The sequence below is a fragment of the Trichechus manatus genome, unplaced genomic scaffold (assembly GCF_000243295.1).
Source record: "Trichechus manatus latirostris isolate Lorelei unplaced genomic scaffold, TriManLat1.0 scaffold00026, whole genome shotgun sequence".
Lineage (NCBI taxonomy): Eukaryota > Metazoa > Chordata > Mammalia > Sirenia > Trichechidae > Trichechus > Trichechus manatus.
In genome coordinates, this window is record NW_004443962.1 from 4,588,594 (window position 1) to 4,604,680 (window position 16,087).

Below are 16,087 nucleotides of genomic sequence, written 5' to 3' on the forward strand. Positions count from 1 at the left end.
CCTCCACCTCCACCACTACCACCACCACCACCACCTCCACCACTACCATCACCTTCACCACCACCAGCACCACCTCCACCACCACCTTCACCATCACCAACTTCACCACCACCGCCATCACCTTCACCACCACCACCACTTTCATCACCATCACTACAACCACCACCTTCACCACCATCACCTTCACCACCACCAGGACCACTTCCACCACTACCACCAGCTTCACCACCACCACCACCACCACTTTCATCACCACCACCACCTTCACTACCACCACCACCACCACCACCACTACCACCACCACCACCACCACCTTCACCACCACCACTGCCACCACCATTAGTCACCCTATCATCATCTGAACACTTCATGGGCAGTCTGTGCTGTGTCGAGACTGTGAAAGTCTCCTCAACTTGAGTTGAACTTGAGTTCTTGGTCCTGGTTCTGTTCTCTGGAGCCACATAGAGCAAATTAACTCCCTCATAATCATGTTCTCCCCGAGTTGTCTTTCCAGAGCAATTATCATCAGCCCCTTGGGCCGCATGTGACACAGTCCCTTTACCATTCTCTCCTACGTACCTCTGAAATTGAGTGCCGCTGGAGTCCTCCAGGCTGGGGCTAGGGTCCTCCTGCTTCAAACCATTTACTAGGCTGAGCCTAACTTATAGATAACTTTCTACCCCTGACCTGTGCTGACTACCCTCTGTGCTTCCTACTCTTGCCCTTTGCTTGGATCTTTGCTTCAGTACCAACTGTATATGCCCCAGGCAAGCCCTGGGCTGGAGAGTAGGCATTTCTATCACTTCATCCTCTGACAGCTACTCCAGTCCTCTTGAAGGATGCATCACTATTCCATGCACTACTAAGAAAAAACACTGCCAGTTAAATTATGACTGACAATGTTTAATTTCCACATCGATTGTAACTCATCCCTATTGTAAAAAAAAATGTGTAAAAAAAACGTAGATAAACTATGATGATACAACCTGCCTCATGATGTGAAGATTAATGTCAAGTGCTTAGCACAATGAGCAGCAGAGTAAACACTCAATAAATGATGTCTGTTTTCACTTCAGTCCTCCAGCAGCTAACTCCTGCCCACCTCTCCAGCCTCATGTCCCACTGCTTCCTTCTGCCTCTGCTCTGGCTACGACAGTTGACTTACTGCTGCTCCTTCTTAGCTCTTATTGCAGTGCCCCAGCCCCACTGGCCCTTGCTAACTCACCAGTGCTACCCATGCAAAGGCGGATTATCTAATAGGCAAGGTAAGCACACATTTTTCATCACATCAAAGATTCTGCTTCTAGGTATGGTTGGCATCTGTCTCTCACCCAACTCCACAGCACCTCCCTACAGAATCAAAGCCTCTTTTCAAATTTGCAGTCCCTGACAGGGGCGGGTGACCCAGTAAGCAAGGTAAGCACAGGCTCACTTATACTTGCTTACTAATCTGTAGTGAACAATTTCACATCTTTGATGTGAAGCCCATGTGAAATTGTTTACAACGGATGATCCAGTAAGCAAGGTAAGCACCATACTTACCTTGCCTATTGGATAAACCGCCCCTGTACCCATGTCCTCAGCTGTCACTGCCTCCAGAAAGCCTTCCCTGCCCTTCTCCACCTTCTGTGCTGCCTCCCGCCTACCTCACAAGTTTCATACAGCAAACACTCACTGTATTGTTGGCTTCCTCATCTGTGTCTTTCCTTAGAACAGGACTCTAAGAACAAGGACAGAGTGTCTGTATCTCCAGCTCCTAGCACAGTGCCTGGCCCATGATGGAGGCCCAAGAAATGCTTGCTGAATGAGTGACACTTTTCTGATGTCTAATACCCAAGTTCTTGGGTGACACAAACAGTTAAGTGCTCGGCTACTAACCTAAAGGTTGGCAGTTCAAATCCACCCAGAAGCACCTTGGAAGAAAGGTCTGGCAGTCTACTTCTGAAAGATCAAAGCCATTGAAAACTCTGTGGGGTACATTTCTACTCTGACACACATGGGGTTACCATGAGTTGGAATTGACTCCGTGGCAACTGGTTTGGCTTACCTGAATTTGTGTAGTGCTTTCTAGTTTAACAATTGCTGTTGTTGTTTTTTCAACTATTTCCTCATTACATTGACCTGAGCAGGTAGAATAGGTGGTGATGTCCTTATTTTACAGCTGAAAAAGCTGGGCAGAGACGCTAAAGGACCCCCCTGAGTGCACAGAGCCTAGCTAGTGACAGAAGTAGAATTAGAGCCCGGCCCCTTACCAGCTTGGAGGTTGATGGGTCCTTGGTTTGGAAAAGAGGGGGCAAATGAACAGGCTGCTGGTCAGATGGCCTGCAGATATGTTTTGGCCCACACAGGTTTTTTTATTAAATGTGAAGAAGTTGCCAACACTTTAAAAACTCAGGAGATTTCACACAGAAATCCCATGATTAGCTTAAAAATCAAAGCATCCAGCAACCTGGGCATACACACCCACCTGGGTAACAGGTGGCGAGGCATGTGCTCTAGCTCCCCAGGGTCCCCACCCTCCCTGCTTCTTGTACCCACATGCCTGGCCACAGTAGGCATTAAGTTTGCAACCCCTGCTTAGAGAAATTATCCTGCCAGATGGTGATCCGGATGGGCAGTTGCCATCCTGTTCGTGGTTGTCTGTGGTACTTAGCTTGGTGCTTGCTGTGTCACCAGGGCCCAGGGGTGGGGCAGGTCTGGTTGGGCCTCCAGAGAACACCAACTGCAGTTGTCAGTAAGCCCGAGAGTTTGGCGGGGACTAGGGACCAGTGTCCCTGCCTTGGTCCTCATCCCCAAGTCGGCCTCAGGATGGGAAAAAGGTTGATTGAAGCAGCTCCTTTCTCCTCCCCAGCACAAAGGGGACAGTGGGGTCCAGAAGCTGGACAACTTGAGGAGCGACCGATTGAGAACCATCCAGCTCAATGTCTGCAAAAGCGAGGAGGTAGAGGAAGCAGTGGAGGTCATCCGCTCAAGCTTAAAGGACCCGGAGAAAGGTAGGGGTACTTGGGGCAGCAGAGGTATTGTGTGGGGTCATTCCAAGGGGACCCTTCCTCAACACCACCCTCCTTTTGCTGGAACCCTGCCAAAAGACTCGTTTCTTTATTGTTTATAGTATTCCTCCTGCACAGTAGGAGGAAGCAGATTGAATTCAACCCGCCTGTGCAATAGGGCAATGTAAAATAAAGCCAGAAGGTGATTTCAGGATCCAGAGGAGTGATGAAGGGTTGTGGGCTGGTTCAGGTCAGCTCAGCCAATGGCTGTTGAATGCCCGCTGTGGGCCAGGTGCTGGGCTGGGTGTTGGGGACACAGTCCCTGTCCCTCAGACCTCACAGTTCAGTGGGGGCACTGACCTGGGTGATTTCAATATCATAGACCAGTGTTCTGAGAGAGGCAGAGAAAGAAGCCCAGGAAAGAGAACTTAGCCCAGTCTTGGGGGTGGGGTAGGGGAACAGGTCAGTTAGGGTGGATCATGGCAGAGAGCTAGTTGACCATTCTGGTGGAAGGGGGGAGTTCAAACAGAGCTCTGAGGTGGGAAATGGCGCAGGGCGTGTTGGGGGACGAGAGGCAGTTTGGTATTGTCGGGGGTCAAGTCTGGTGGAGGTGGAGGCAGCAAATGGGGTTGGAGAGGGTCAGAGGGGCTAGGTTCCAGGGCCTTGGGTGGCAGACAGGGAGCACCGCCGAGGACAGCAGTCACTGAAGGCTGTCAACAAGGGGAATAACCTGGTAGACTTGTGAAATCTCATGTGGGGGACTGTGGTGGCTATGTGAGGGTAGATTTAAAGGGGGACACGTGTGAGAGATCTGGAAGTAGGGTAGTGGGCGTTGGGAAGGAGGAAGGATCAGATTCGAGGAATACTGAGAAGGCAGAACGGGCTGGACTTGGTGATTGATGAATGTGGGGGTGAGAGAAAGAAGTGAGAGATTCCTGTCGTGGACAGCTGTGCCCCTCGGTGGAAGGGCTCGCTGACGAGATGCTGAAGTGCCCACTGGACACCTAGGGGAGGATCCCTGCTGGAGATCAGGTGCCCATGGGGGGAGATGCAATGGGTGGGGGAAATGCAAGGAGGGACCTGTGAAACGTGAGCATTTGGGGGCCAGAGGAGTGGGGGAGACCAAGGAAGAACTGTCAGAGAGGGTGGAGAATAGTGCCCTAGAAGCTAAAGGAACAGAAAGTTTGGGGGCCACTAGCTAACAGAGGCAAATGCTGCTGTAAGTACCCATAACTCAGGTGTCCTCCCAGTTCAGCCACGTGGAGGACCTTGGTGGCAGGGGCTGTTATACAACTCCAGGGGGCGCCATTCACCTAGAATACAACAGTAATGGTGGCCCCCTGGAGTCAGGCAGCACCCTGGAGAAGCGAGTCTGGTCCACTCTCTCACTGTGAAATTTGCCCTTGAGCTTCCTGGCAGCCCAGGCAGAAAGGGCAGTGTGCTTAGGTGAGCCTCATTTCAGTGAGCTGCTTTCCTGCAGAATGGGGTGGGGGCAGCTCTCCTGAGCACTGACTAGGCGCTGAGGGAAGTGGGTGGGTGACCAGAGCCTGTGCTGGGTACTCTGCTGAGCGTTTGTGAGTCAGGCGGAAATGCTGGTGATCTCAGGCAGCCCCTTCAGAAACCTCTGTGCTGTGTGGCGTCAGACAGGGGCCATTGTCAGACTGTCAGTCTGTCAGCCCGTCACTGATGTGTGACCTTGTCAGCCCACTGCCAGCCCTCTGCCCTGAGGAGAGGCCTGTGAGTTCCTGAACTCACCGAACATCTCTTTAATAATAGGTGGAGCCAGGGCTCCCATCCCATTAAGAAAAGGCAGGATGTGTCCCACTAGGATGATTACCAGCTCCGAACGCACAGCCTGCTTTGCCCCCTCCCCACTGGTGAATTTTCCCGCTGCCCACCATCCTCGGGCTGGGATATTGCCTTCATAAACTATTAGGCAGGAAAACAGCTGCAGTCAGCACCATATAAGCCACTTCATTACAGCCTGTGGGTTTTGTGGTGATTTAAAATGCTTATGGAAAGGCATCGTCATTGTGGCCCTGAGGAGAGAATGGGGCTGCTCAGGGCTGTGGGCCTAGCCCCGTGCCATGGGGGTGGAACCAGCTCTGTCTCCTGTACTGGACCAGCCAGTTAGCCTAACCAGGCAAGGCAGGGTGGACCCTGAGCCCCACAGTGGGGAAGCACTCACCGCCATACCCTTGGATTGGGGCTCAAACCCCAGCACCACCCCTGAGGCACAAACGTTTCCGCAATGACTTTTTTCCACAATGACTCATTCAGGGGAAGGTTTGATAAACCACTCACCATGACCTTACTTAACCAATACTGCGTTTCTTGGAAAAAGATTTGAAGCAGATTTTTAGGTCTGAAGAAAGAAAATTTGTCAGATATGTGGTTGTGTATCTCTCTCTCTCTCTCTCTCTCTCTCACACACACAAACACACACACACACTCACACTTCAAGGGCATTCTTTCCCAGGAAAGCAGAAATTCCTCCCTCTTCTCAGACAATTCTGACTTTGAACCCCAGGTGGCGCCCTCCCAGAACTTCAGACTATCTTGCCAGTCCCTAAGCGCTGGCCACTGCTGACTCACATCCAAGCAAGAAACTTCCAGAAGAGTTGTCCCCTTCCCCTTCTCTGAGCTCTGGGTGTCACATTTTGATGGCGAGTTTAATATCCTTCACACTGGTTCCTAAAGAGGGAGCCAGCCAGAGGGGGTGAGATGAAGGGATTGATTCAAGTGGGTGAGCCATCTGCCACCAGCCCCTTTCCTCCCCATCAGGACTGTGAGGGACTGGACATCTGGAGCCTGTGACCAGCCCTCCCCCTTCTGCCCCAGGGAGAAGCCGAGTGACTAGGCCAGTGGGCAGGCTGTGGGCATGGTCTGATCCTGGCACCATCCTTTACCAGTCAGTTAATAAATGTTTACTGAGTACCTGCTGTATACTTGGTAGTATGCTGAGCACCAGGAGGGACATGATCTGTCAGGAGGAGTTTACAGTTGGACAAGAGCCAAGTGTGCACCAGTGGCTTCTGGGCAGGACTTCTGAGGGGCAGTTACAGCATTGATGGGACATTATGCCATGGGGAGGGAAGACCTTACATATGGACATCCTCTGCCTGGGAGTGCAGAGACTGGAATTACTTTGGGCTTCACCTCTTACTGGAAATGTGATGTTGGGTTTGTACCTTCATCTCTGTGGGCCTCAGCTTGCCCATCTGTGAAATGGGAAAAGTGCTCCGGGAGCCATCCATTGCTCACACCCAGGTCCAGCTACTGCAGCAGCACGGGTAGAATTTCAGCAGACATTGTTCTCTGGCTGGGAGTGAGGAGCTGAGCAGAGGCTGGAAGGGGCTGCGATGTCGGGGGCAGGGTTAGTGGCAGGCTATTCAGACTTAGGGCAGAATGCATGAGGGGACAGAGAGAAGCCTGGATAAGAGGGCTCCCGTGCCGCCCTGTGGACAGACCCGTGGGGAGCAGGGAGGGACTGATGAGAGCAGCCGGGCTGTGGAAAGATGAGTCGGCTGAGGGGGCTGAGGAGAGAGACGGAGCCAGGGAGACCCAGGAGGAGGCTTCGCCAATAATATAGGAGAGAGATCACAAGACCCAAATGAAAGCAGGTGGAAACAGGAAGGAAGACACCAACTCTAATGACACAGCAAAGGAACCAACAGCAGCGGCACAGGGTTAAGCGTGAGGCCTGTGTTCTCAGACAGGCGTGGTCCACATCCTGTCCCTCCACTTGTTACGTGGATGACACTGAGCAAGGTGCTTCATCCAGATAAGGGACAATTTCAGTTGTCCAATTATAGGTGGGTTGTGAGGAGCAAGTGAGTTAATGGGTGCAAAGTGTTTAGTTCAGGGCTGGCAGCTGTCATGGTGATTTTTCTCAGTGATATTAAAGTACTTGGTGACTCATTAGATGGGGCAGAAGTGAAGGAGCCAGGAGTCAAAGATGACAGTGAAGCTGTTAGCAAAGAGGAGGAGCTGGTTTGGGCAGCTTGGGAAATGGATGTGTTGGATGTTGTTTGGGTGAGCTGGGGACCTGTGGGACACTCGGGTGGGAGTGACTATCAGGAGGAGGAGACTGGGGTCAGGAGAGAGCCTGTGGGGTACATGGGAACCCCTGATGTGGAGGTGCTGTTTGGGGTTGTTGCAGGTAAGCAGCTGTCACTCAGGCCAGGAGTCGTGTGGTTGTGAGTTTGTGCAGAACGTTGACTGAGCGCTCCAGAGAGCAGCTGGGTCCACAGCCTGTTAGTACTTATCACGTCAGCAAAGCTATCACCCAGGAGTAGTGTCTGTCTTGCACAGGCTACGTTCAATTAAACTTTTTTGGATATCAGTGTCAGATGTAGTTGTTTTGATTTTTGGATGCAAAAAAGAGGATATGCATTTTAGGTCATGTGATTCTGTCCTGTATGAATTCAAACACAAAGCAGCTGGAAGATTCCACAAACATAAAGTAGATGAGGTTGCCTAAGAGTTGTGTGTAATTTGGAAGAAGCAAGCGTAGGACAGGGGACACATATATTAAGGGAGCAGGTAGAAGAAATGAGTCAGGGAAGAGGGAGGATGGCATCATTAATGCCAGGGGATAAGTGCGTGTCAAGTAATCAGACTTGGGGGGGGATCCTTAGCATGTGGCACCCTGGAGACCCTGACTGCAGGGTCTGGACCAGCAGTAGGACTGGGACCCAGAATGGTAGGGAGATGGGAAAGTGGAGAGTAAAGATTGTTTTCAGAACAGGGAACACAACAGAGAGTCCCTGATGGACCAGCAGAAAGATGGGATGCAGAACTCAAATTCTAGTAAGAAGACCAGACTTAATGGTCTGACTGAGACTGAAAGTACCCCAGAAAGCATGGCCTCTGGATTCTCTATCAGCCCAGAACTAAAACAATTTCCAAGGCCAGCTCTTCAGACAGGGATTAGACTGGACTGTGGGACATAAAGTGATACTTTATGTGTGCCTCTTAGCTCAAATAGATACAAGAGACTAAACAGGCACCTTCTGTCCAGAGGTGAGATGGGAAGGCAGAGAGGGTTAGGAGCTGGTTTATTGGACATGGGGAGTCAAGGACGGAAAGGAGGAGCGTGCTTTCGCAGAATGGGGTGAGCAATTAGGGTCACATAACAATGTATCTATAAAATTTTGTATGGGAGACTAATTTGAAATGTAAACTTCATTTAGACTACAACAATAAAAAAAATAAAGAAGAAAGAAATTAAATTTTAATTTAAAAAAAAAAAAAAAGATTGTTTTCAGAAGCCTGGCTTTGGAGGGAAGGAGAGAAGACAGTGGCATGAGGGATAGCATGGTTAGAAGAAGGTTCATTAGGATGTGGAGACATGAGATTTGTAGATATTTGTTTATTTAACAAACATTTATTGAGCACTTAATGTGTACAGAGGAGTTCCTGGGTGATGCAAACTGTGCAACGCTTGGCTGCTAACTGAAAGGTTGGGGGTTCCAGTCACCCAGAGGTCCTTGGAAGAAAGGTCTGGTGATCTACTTCTGAAAAGTCAGCCGTTGAAACGCTGTGGAGCACAGTTCTACTCTGACACACATGGGGTCACCACGGGCTGGAATTGACTGGAGAGCCCCTGTGTTTGTTAACGTGTACAGTGTTGAGAAGGAGGAGGAGCCACGGACAGGGGAAAAGCTGATGTTGCATAAGGAGAGGGGAGGATTGATGGGTGACGGTTGAGAAGATGGGGGGTGAAATAGCCTGGAAAAGTGGAGAGAGATTTCCTGGGAAGAGAGAATGGCTGAGGCCTCAGGGAAGTTACAGGGCCGAGGGGGAAAACTGTGGGAGGTTGGAGTGGATGAGTCTGATCTCGTCATTAGTGGCCGCTGTGAGTTCATGGGTGAGACCTGAGAGAGGGAGGCTTCAGAATGGCAGCTCTGGGGCGGGGGAGCGAGCACTTGATGAGCACTTTGTTAACTAGCAATTTCCTTTCCCTAAAAAACTTCCTTAATTCTCCATAATTGAGGGAGAAGGCAGCAGAGGTCAGTTGATGAAGCTTTAATTTGGGTAATGGAAGGAAAGCAGCTAGAGACCAATTACTTTGTCATTTGCACAAACTCATTTCCGTGATGAACTCTAAAAGCAAGCAGGGCGAGGATTCCCATAGGCAGGGCAAAGGACCGAGGGGGAAGTTCTGCTCAGAGAATGCTAGACTGTGGGGAGACTGTACACCCCCAAGGGTTTCCACAACAAAGAGGCAGCGTCAGTTCTGTCCTCAGGCTTACCGAGGATCCTGTAAACCAAGGGTGCTCCTCACCTCTTTCCTCCAGTTCAGCTCTGCCTCTGACTTACTGGGTAAACTTAAGTCAGTCCTTTCCTCTCAGGACCTCAGTTTCCCTATCTGTAAAATTAGTTACCAGACTAAATGAACTCCAAGGAAGCTTCTAGCACCAGTGTTCTCTTGAGTCTACAGAAGCCAGCTGTCCCTTGGCTAGTCTTGCAGCAAACAGTCAATCTGAGTATATTTTGAGAGTGGCTGTTCACGCCGACCCTGTACTCAGCCCTGTAGGACCACACAAGATGAGGGGTGGTTCCACCTGCCAAGACCAGAGATATCCACATGGGATATTGGTGAACAGGTTACCGTGTTGTAACTTAGCATGTGATACCCAGCAAGTAGTGCTGTGGTTCACAGATGGGAGATCAGACAGCGGGGCAATTGCTAGGAGGGGCTCAGAGTGGAGAGGGCTGGGGCTTGGCCTGAAAACAAGTCTTGGCAGAGCCCCACCTTGCTGTGTGACCTTGGAACCTGGGTCCTCTCCCTGGTCCTCCAGAAGGGGTTGGCTTGGAAGACCCGAGGTTCCCTGGCCTCTGACAACTGGAAGAATGTCAGCAAAGGCACAGAGGCAGGAATGAACAAACAGGCGCATAGATCCGGGTAAGGGGCGGTTGGGGGAAGGGGAGACTGGATGGGGTACAGTGGAGGCACGTGTTTGAGGTGAGTTGGGGCTCAATGCAGGGGTACACAGCAGGCTTGGGTCACTATTCAGGCAGAAGCAATAGCCCCCCTCAGCGAGATGAAGACTGAGCATTCTAGACTATAGGGAGGGTCACAGCCAGCACTTGGGGCCTCTCTATCTCCTGTCATCCTTGGGTGGCACTAGGAAGTATCCCTCTGGGCAAGAGGCTGGGAAGTCATGGGAAAAGGGGACAAAAGTGGGAAGGGGAATGGGTTGCAGGCTGATGTCTGAGGCTGAGCCCCCATGGCAACTGGTCTGTCCTGTCCTATCTAGGGCTGTGGGGCCTGGTGAACAACGCGGGCATCTCCACCTTTGGGGAGGTGGAGTTCACCAGCATGGAGACCTACAAGGAGGTGGCGGAAGTGAACCTCTGGGGGACAGTGCGGACAACAAAGTCTTTTCTCCCCCTCATCCGAAGGGCCAAAGGTGAGTTGGAAAGGGGCCTCCCTCCTGCTTCCTAGACCTGTCCCACCCTTCCCTCTTGGCTCAGATGGCGGTTTCTGTCTTAGTCTATCCGACATGCACAGCCCAGCAAGGCTGAGCTCCTGACCCCCAGGGGTCACGCTGGGCCTGGGGATGGGGCTGAGCAGAGGTTCCGAGGCCAGGCAGTGGGAAAGGGATGTGTGCTTTTCAGAAAGTAGAGCAAGTAAAAGGTGAGCAGTCTACGCACTAAAGCCTTCAAGATCACAGCTGTAATCCGCTTCTGGAACCTAATCTGGAGTCATACCTACCCTTGGGCACAAAGCTTTGTGTGCACGTTCATCCTGTCGATAGGATGCGGTTAAGTAAATTTTGGCATATCCATTCTATGGGTTTTTGGGCTGTGGTTTAAAAAAAATGAGCCAATTGGGGTATTAAGTTTCAAAAACAAAAAATGAAGATTAGAAATTTGGAAGAACAAAGCACCCAAACCATGTTTAGGAGATAAGAAGGCCTGACTTCAGGGCATCGTTCCCGATGAAGACTTATCCTTGTGTTTTTTCAGCTTCTGTTCCTTGGCAGTCCCCTGTGGCGTGTATCTTCCCCCACAGGTGCTTGCTTGCTGTAGGCCCAGACTACTACTTTCATTCTTCTAAAGTGATTGGTTTAAGACACACCCTACGCGGATTTAGCATTATTAACATAACAAAGAAAACTCTATTCCCAAAGGGGATTACACCCACAAGTGTAGGGGTTAGAGTTTACAACACATATGTTTGGGGGACACAATTCAGTCCACAACAGGATTCTAATACATACTTTTTTTGAGAGAGTATCATTCAATTCATAACAAGTACCAATTAAGAAAGCCCCCTGGCTGGGCCCCAGCCTGGCAGGCAGGAGAGCAGGTGTCAGAGGCCAGGATGACCAGGTTATAGCCAGGGCTCCAGGAACCTGCTAGGCTGTGGCCCTCTGCCCCACAGGGCGGTGCTAGCTGAGCGGGTGTTTGCCATCTCCATCCACAGGCCGCGTTGTCAACATCAGCAGTGTGCTGGGCCGCATGGCCAGCCTGGCCCGCTCCCCGTACTGCATCACCAAGTTCGGGGTGGAGGCCTTCTCCGACTGCCTGCGCTATGAGATGCGGCCGCTGGGTGTGAAGGTGAGCGTGGTGGAACCCGGCAACTTCATCCCGGGCACCAGCCTCTACAACCCTGAGCGCATCCAGGCCATTGCCAAGAAGATGTGGGACGAGCTGCCCGAGGTGGTGCGCAGGGACTACGGCAGGAAGTATTTTGACGAGAAGATCGCCAGGATGGAGAGCTACTGCAGCAGCGGCTCCAGGGACACGACCCCCGTCATCAAAGCCGTCACACACGCCCTGACCGCCGCCACCCCCTATACCCGCTACCACCCCATGGACTACTACGGGTGGCTGCAGATGCAGGTCATGACCCACTTGCCCGCAGCAGTCTCTGACAAGATCTATGGACTCTGAAGAGTTTCTCGGTAGCCTCTCTCAGAGCCCTGAGGGAGGCAGACAGAAAAGGGGAGGGAGAATGGGGAGGGAGGAGCTCCTGTAGTCACCTCTTGATTACCTGCTTGTGGATCATCCACAGAAGTGTTCTAGGAAGACCCATTACCAGCTTTATTTAGCATTAACCAGAGGGAGTAACCCAGCCTGACCTATTTGCATAGGGAGTGGTTTGAGCCTTCACAAACGGGTATGTAGTGGCAGGCCAAACCAAAACCAAACCCACTGCCAGTGAGTCCATTCTGACTCATAGGGACCCTATAGGACAGAGCAGAACTCCCCAGGGGGTTTCCAAGGCTGTAAATCTTTATGAAAGCAGACTGCCACATCTTTCTCCCGTGGAGGCTGGTGGGTTTGAATTGCTGACCTTTTCAGTCAGCAGTTGAGCACTTAACCACTGTGCCACCAGGGCTCCCTGTAGTGGCGGGCAGGTGCCTCTAAATGTGGTGCATCCATCTTTCTGGAGTTTATTTTATACAAAGATATGGGGGAAACAACTTTATGTTAAAAAAACAGATTTATTAAAGAACAGAATCCAAATTGCCTTAACATTTTTAAGCCATAACATTGGTTCAAAAAATTTATCTCATTTGATCCTAAGACAGCCTCCTGAGTAAAACAATACCTGTTTCTTCTGTACGTGAAGAATTTGTGGCCCGAAGAGGATACGTGAATAACCCTTTTCCTGCTTGTATGTGGAACGCCTGGACTTGAACCCAGGTCTTTTGGGTCCAGGTTCTGTGTTCCTGCAGACACTTCGCATTGTGCGTTCCGGGGCTGCTTTGGATGTACTTATCCAAGACTGCTCTGGCTGAATGTGTCCTCGACTGAGGCACGCACACCAAGTGCCTGCTGTATGCCCTCTTTGCATGTCCGTGGTGCTGTGACAGCAGGTGATTCAGGGCTAACTGTATGGAGGGGGCAGGACCATTCTGGAGCTTTTCCACTGGGGATTTTTCAGATCTCTTTTAGGACTTTGGATAGACTTGTGTGGAGGTGCTCGTTGCTACAAGGGCAGTTTGTTTCCGGTTTGGGTCTGTTTGGTTCGGCCTGGGGTGGAAACAGGTATTGATGAGGCATCCTTGGCAGGAGCCTTGGTGCTAAAACCAGGCCCTGTGGCACCTTGTCCCCCAGGGTGGCTACCTGTGTGATGCTCACACACACATCTGTTTCTTGATGGCCACCTTCCTGCTGTGACCTTATGTTTAACGAAGCCAGGTCTCTCATAGGCAGAGTCTGCACCCTCACTTCTTCGGCTCGGGTTTGAAACAGCCCTCCTTGCGATTGCAAGAGCCTGGGTGTTTGGACCACAGCCAGGCACCTTTGCGCCCAGGTGGCTGCAGGTCTAGGGCAGTATCCTGAGGGCGGGCCTTGAACTGTCACTGACTCGTTCCTCTGCCTGGAGGGGCTGGGCCTGCCGCTAGAGGGCGCCCTGCCTCCTCCGCAGCGGGAGCGGGCCGACGGGACTCTGAGCTCTGGAGCTTCCGCTCAAGCAGGTTTCTCAGACAGCGTTCGTGGTTCCCCCTGTGGAGACAGTCCCGGACCCCAAGAAACAAGACCCCTTAGAAACTGCTCCTGCTGCTCCTAGCGTCTGCCTTAAACCTGGGGCCTGACGCCAGGAGAAGGTAGAAGAATCTGGGCAACCGGAACTAGCCCCGGGGCTTTGGGCAGTACCGAGAAGAAGGGGGTCTCATGAAGTGCCAATTCAGTTTGCCTTTGCGGCCTTTGTCCCCTCTGCCTTCAAACAGAACCCCCCTCCCAGCTCCCTGTCTGCAGGGTGTGCCGAGAGGGCCTGGGGGAGGGGTAGGCAGGCAGGGCTGAAATCCTCCTGAGCCTGGGACGCGGACACTCAGGGCCGTCGTGTCTTTGTACCAGGACCTTTTCAGAACCACATTTTCACATCTTGGCAGATTTTGTTTTCATGCGTAATTTTATTAAAGGTAAATGGATGCCACACTTGGCATTATGCCTGTGCAGCACGACCTGGGAACTAGAGGGAAGGGGAGATGGTCGCATGCTCTGGATCCGGATCAGCAGTAAACTGGAGAAGCTGCATCTGCTGGGGTCTCCAGGAGTAGACAGCAGCCTGGGCCGGCCTGCAGGCTGCCCCCATGTCTCATTTTCATCCCGGTGACGGACAGCCCAGGGCACCTTCCCACCAGATAATCTCAATACTCATTAAAACTCCATTTCCGTTCCCTTTCTGTCGGCCTACAGCCAGCTGATCTCGTTTGGATCCTTACAAGAGAGAACTGAAGTGGGTAGAACAGGGCTGGCTGTTGCCATTTGTAGATGCCATCAGTGTGAGACCCAAAGACAGGAATTGACTCCCTCAGTGTCAGGGTGGATCCGGGACAGGACCAGGACCAGAACAAGTCCCCTGAGCGGCGCTGTTCACCATCCTGTCCCGCGGGATGGGCCAAGGTCACTGGGCACCTAGACCCTCACTGCTTGTCTCTTGGCAGACAGCTGTCCCTTCTCGTGGGGTAGGGTAGGGAGGAGACTTTCCAGAGGCTGCGTCCGGCTTGCACCATCTGGTTCTGCTGGAAGAAATGGCACCCACAGGCTCTGGCCTGGGTGGGAGCATCTTCTCCAGCATTCCTCCCCTTGGAAGGATTCACTGGGTGATGGAGCCTGAGGATTCTTGTCCCGCAGCCTTCTCAGGCCTACAGCCCAGGGCCTGGGCCCCTTAGGGGCTACTCCCATTTCCCAGACAGCAGGAGCCAGGCACAGGGGCATCATCAGTCAGCAGCCACCCCACACTGGGCCCCAGGAGCCAAACATTAGTTCTCATTTGATCCTCGCCAGGGCCTGTGAGGCAGGGAGAGGGCCCAGCAGCCCCTGCGGGTTCCAGCTCTGCTACCCGCTGTCATGTGACCTTGAGCTAGTCAACAGCCTCACAGGCAAGAAGAAGGAGAGCGTTGCAGACAGAGCCTGGAGCTGTGGGAGGGGTTCCGGACAGGCTCGGCTTGCACCAAAGACTTGCCCAGTTCTCTGTCTGTAGGGGTCCCTGGTCTGTTGCCTCCAGCCAGCACTAACCCTTCTGATGGCTGGAGGCTGGAGAAGGGCTTTTTGCAAGATTCTCCCGACAGTGCCTTGTTAGCAGCTCAACATCTCACCCGGGGGCCAAGAGGCAGTGTAAGCAGGTGACAGGCTGGCCTGGCACTGCTGGGCACAAGCTGCTGGGGCCATGCCCGTGACACATGGCACTTGTGAGGTCTTCACTTGTGTGAACCTCTCTTCCCCAATGCAGGACAGACGTGATCGGAGGCATCCCCAGCTGGGGAGTGGGGTGGGGTGGGGAGGGGGCACCAGGCTCAGCTGCCAGATAACAACCAGGCGCAGCTGTGGGGCGCTGGACACGTTTCACAGCCAATTCGAGCCTCCTCTCACCTGCCTTTCGCAGCAGCCTGGGAGCGAGGCAGGGTGGGGTTATGATCTCATTTTACAGAAAAGGAAGTCCCTGACAAAGTGAGCCGTAGGGCCTGGTCTCCGAACCAGGTCTAACTTCAGCCCAGAGCTAGTGAGGCATGAAAAGCAGGGCGGATGGCACCAGGATCTAAAATGAGGGGAAAAAAAAAAATACCTCAATTATGTAACTGAAAAATCTTCAGGCAGATGCACAACAATCACAGAGTACTGCCACATGAGCCAACTCCTTCCCTTCCCCCTCTGGACTAGGAGAGAATATGCTGGAGGAGTCCACCGGTTTCCCTCCAAGAGGAAATCTCCCTCAGCTGGACTAACACTGCCCCCTTCAGAGGCATTTCTGAGGGTGGATGCTCTAGAAATACCAAAGCCCAAACCTTGGGCAGAGATGGATTCTGGAAGCTTCCCTCAAAGGGCTCAAGGGTTATATGAGCCAAGAGCTTGAGAGAGGCAGTGATTATTTCTCCTCAGATAAGGAGATGGAACAGAGAAAGCCCAGAGCATAATAAGTCATTTCTGCTGTGTGCAGACACTAAGGAAGGGTGATTAGTGAGTGGCTGCTGCAGAAGTGTGAGGTGAGCACCTGTTGGGCTGACAGAGGCTTCCAGAACCTCAGAGAAGGAAAAGGGATCTGCCATCATCAAGCCTGACTCCCAGCCTCCCAGATAATGGACCAGCTAGCCAGAGCTTGAGCCCCTCCAGTGACAAGAGCTCATTACCTCCCA

The 16,087-nt window shown here is 52.2% G+C and overlaps 1 protein-coding gene across 3 annotated transcripts in view; it reads left to right on the plus strand.

The window, feature by feature from the left end:
- BDH1 (3-hydroxybutyrate dehydrogenase 1) overlaps positions 1-13,182 on the plus strand; it is a 50,403-nt gene extending 37,221 nt beyond the window's left edge. For all 3 annotated transcript variants that reach the window (XM_004373704.2, XM_023728731.1, XM_023728732.1), the window contains 3 exons: positions 2,852-2,993; positions 10,256-10,408; positions 11,428-13,182. In XM_004373704.2, coding sequence (XP_004373761.1) covers positions 2,852-2,993; positions 10,256-10,408; positions 11,428-11,897 — 765 coding nt within the window. In that variant the 3' untranslated portion in view covers positions 11,898-13,182. The remainder of the gene's footprint in view (positions 1-2,851; positions 2,994-10,255; positions 10,409-11,427) is intronic.
- The last annotated feature ends 2,905 nt before the right edge of the window (positions 13,183-16,087 follow it).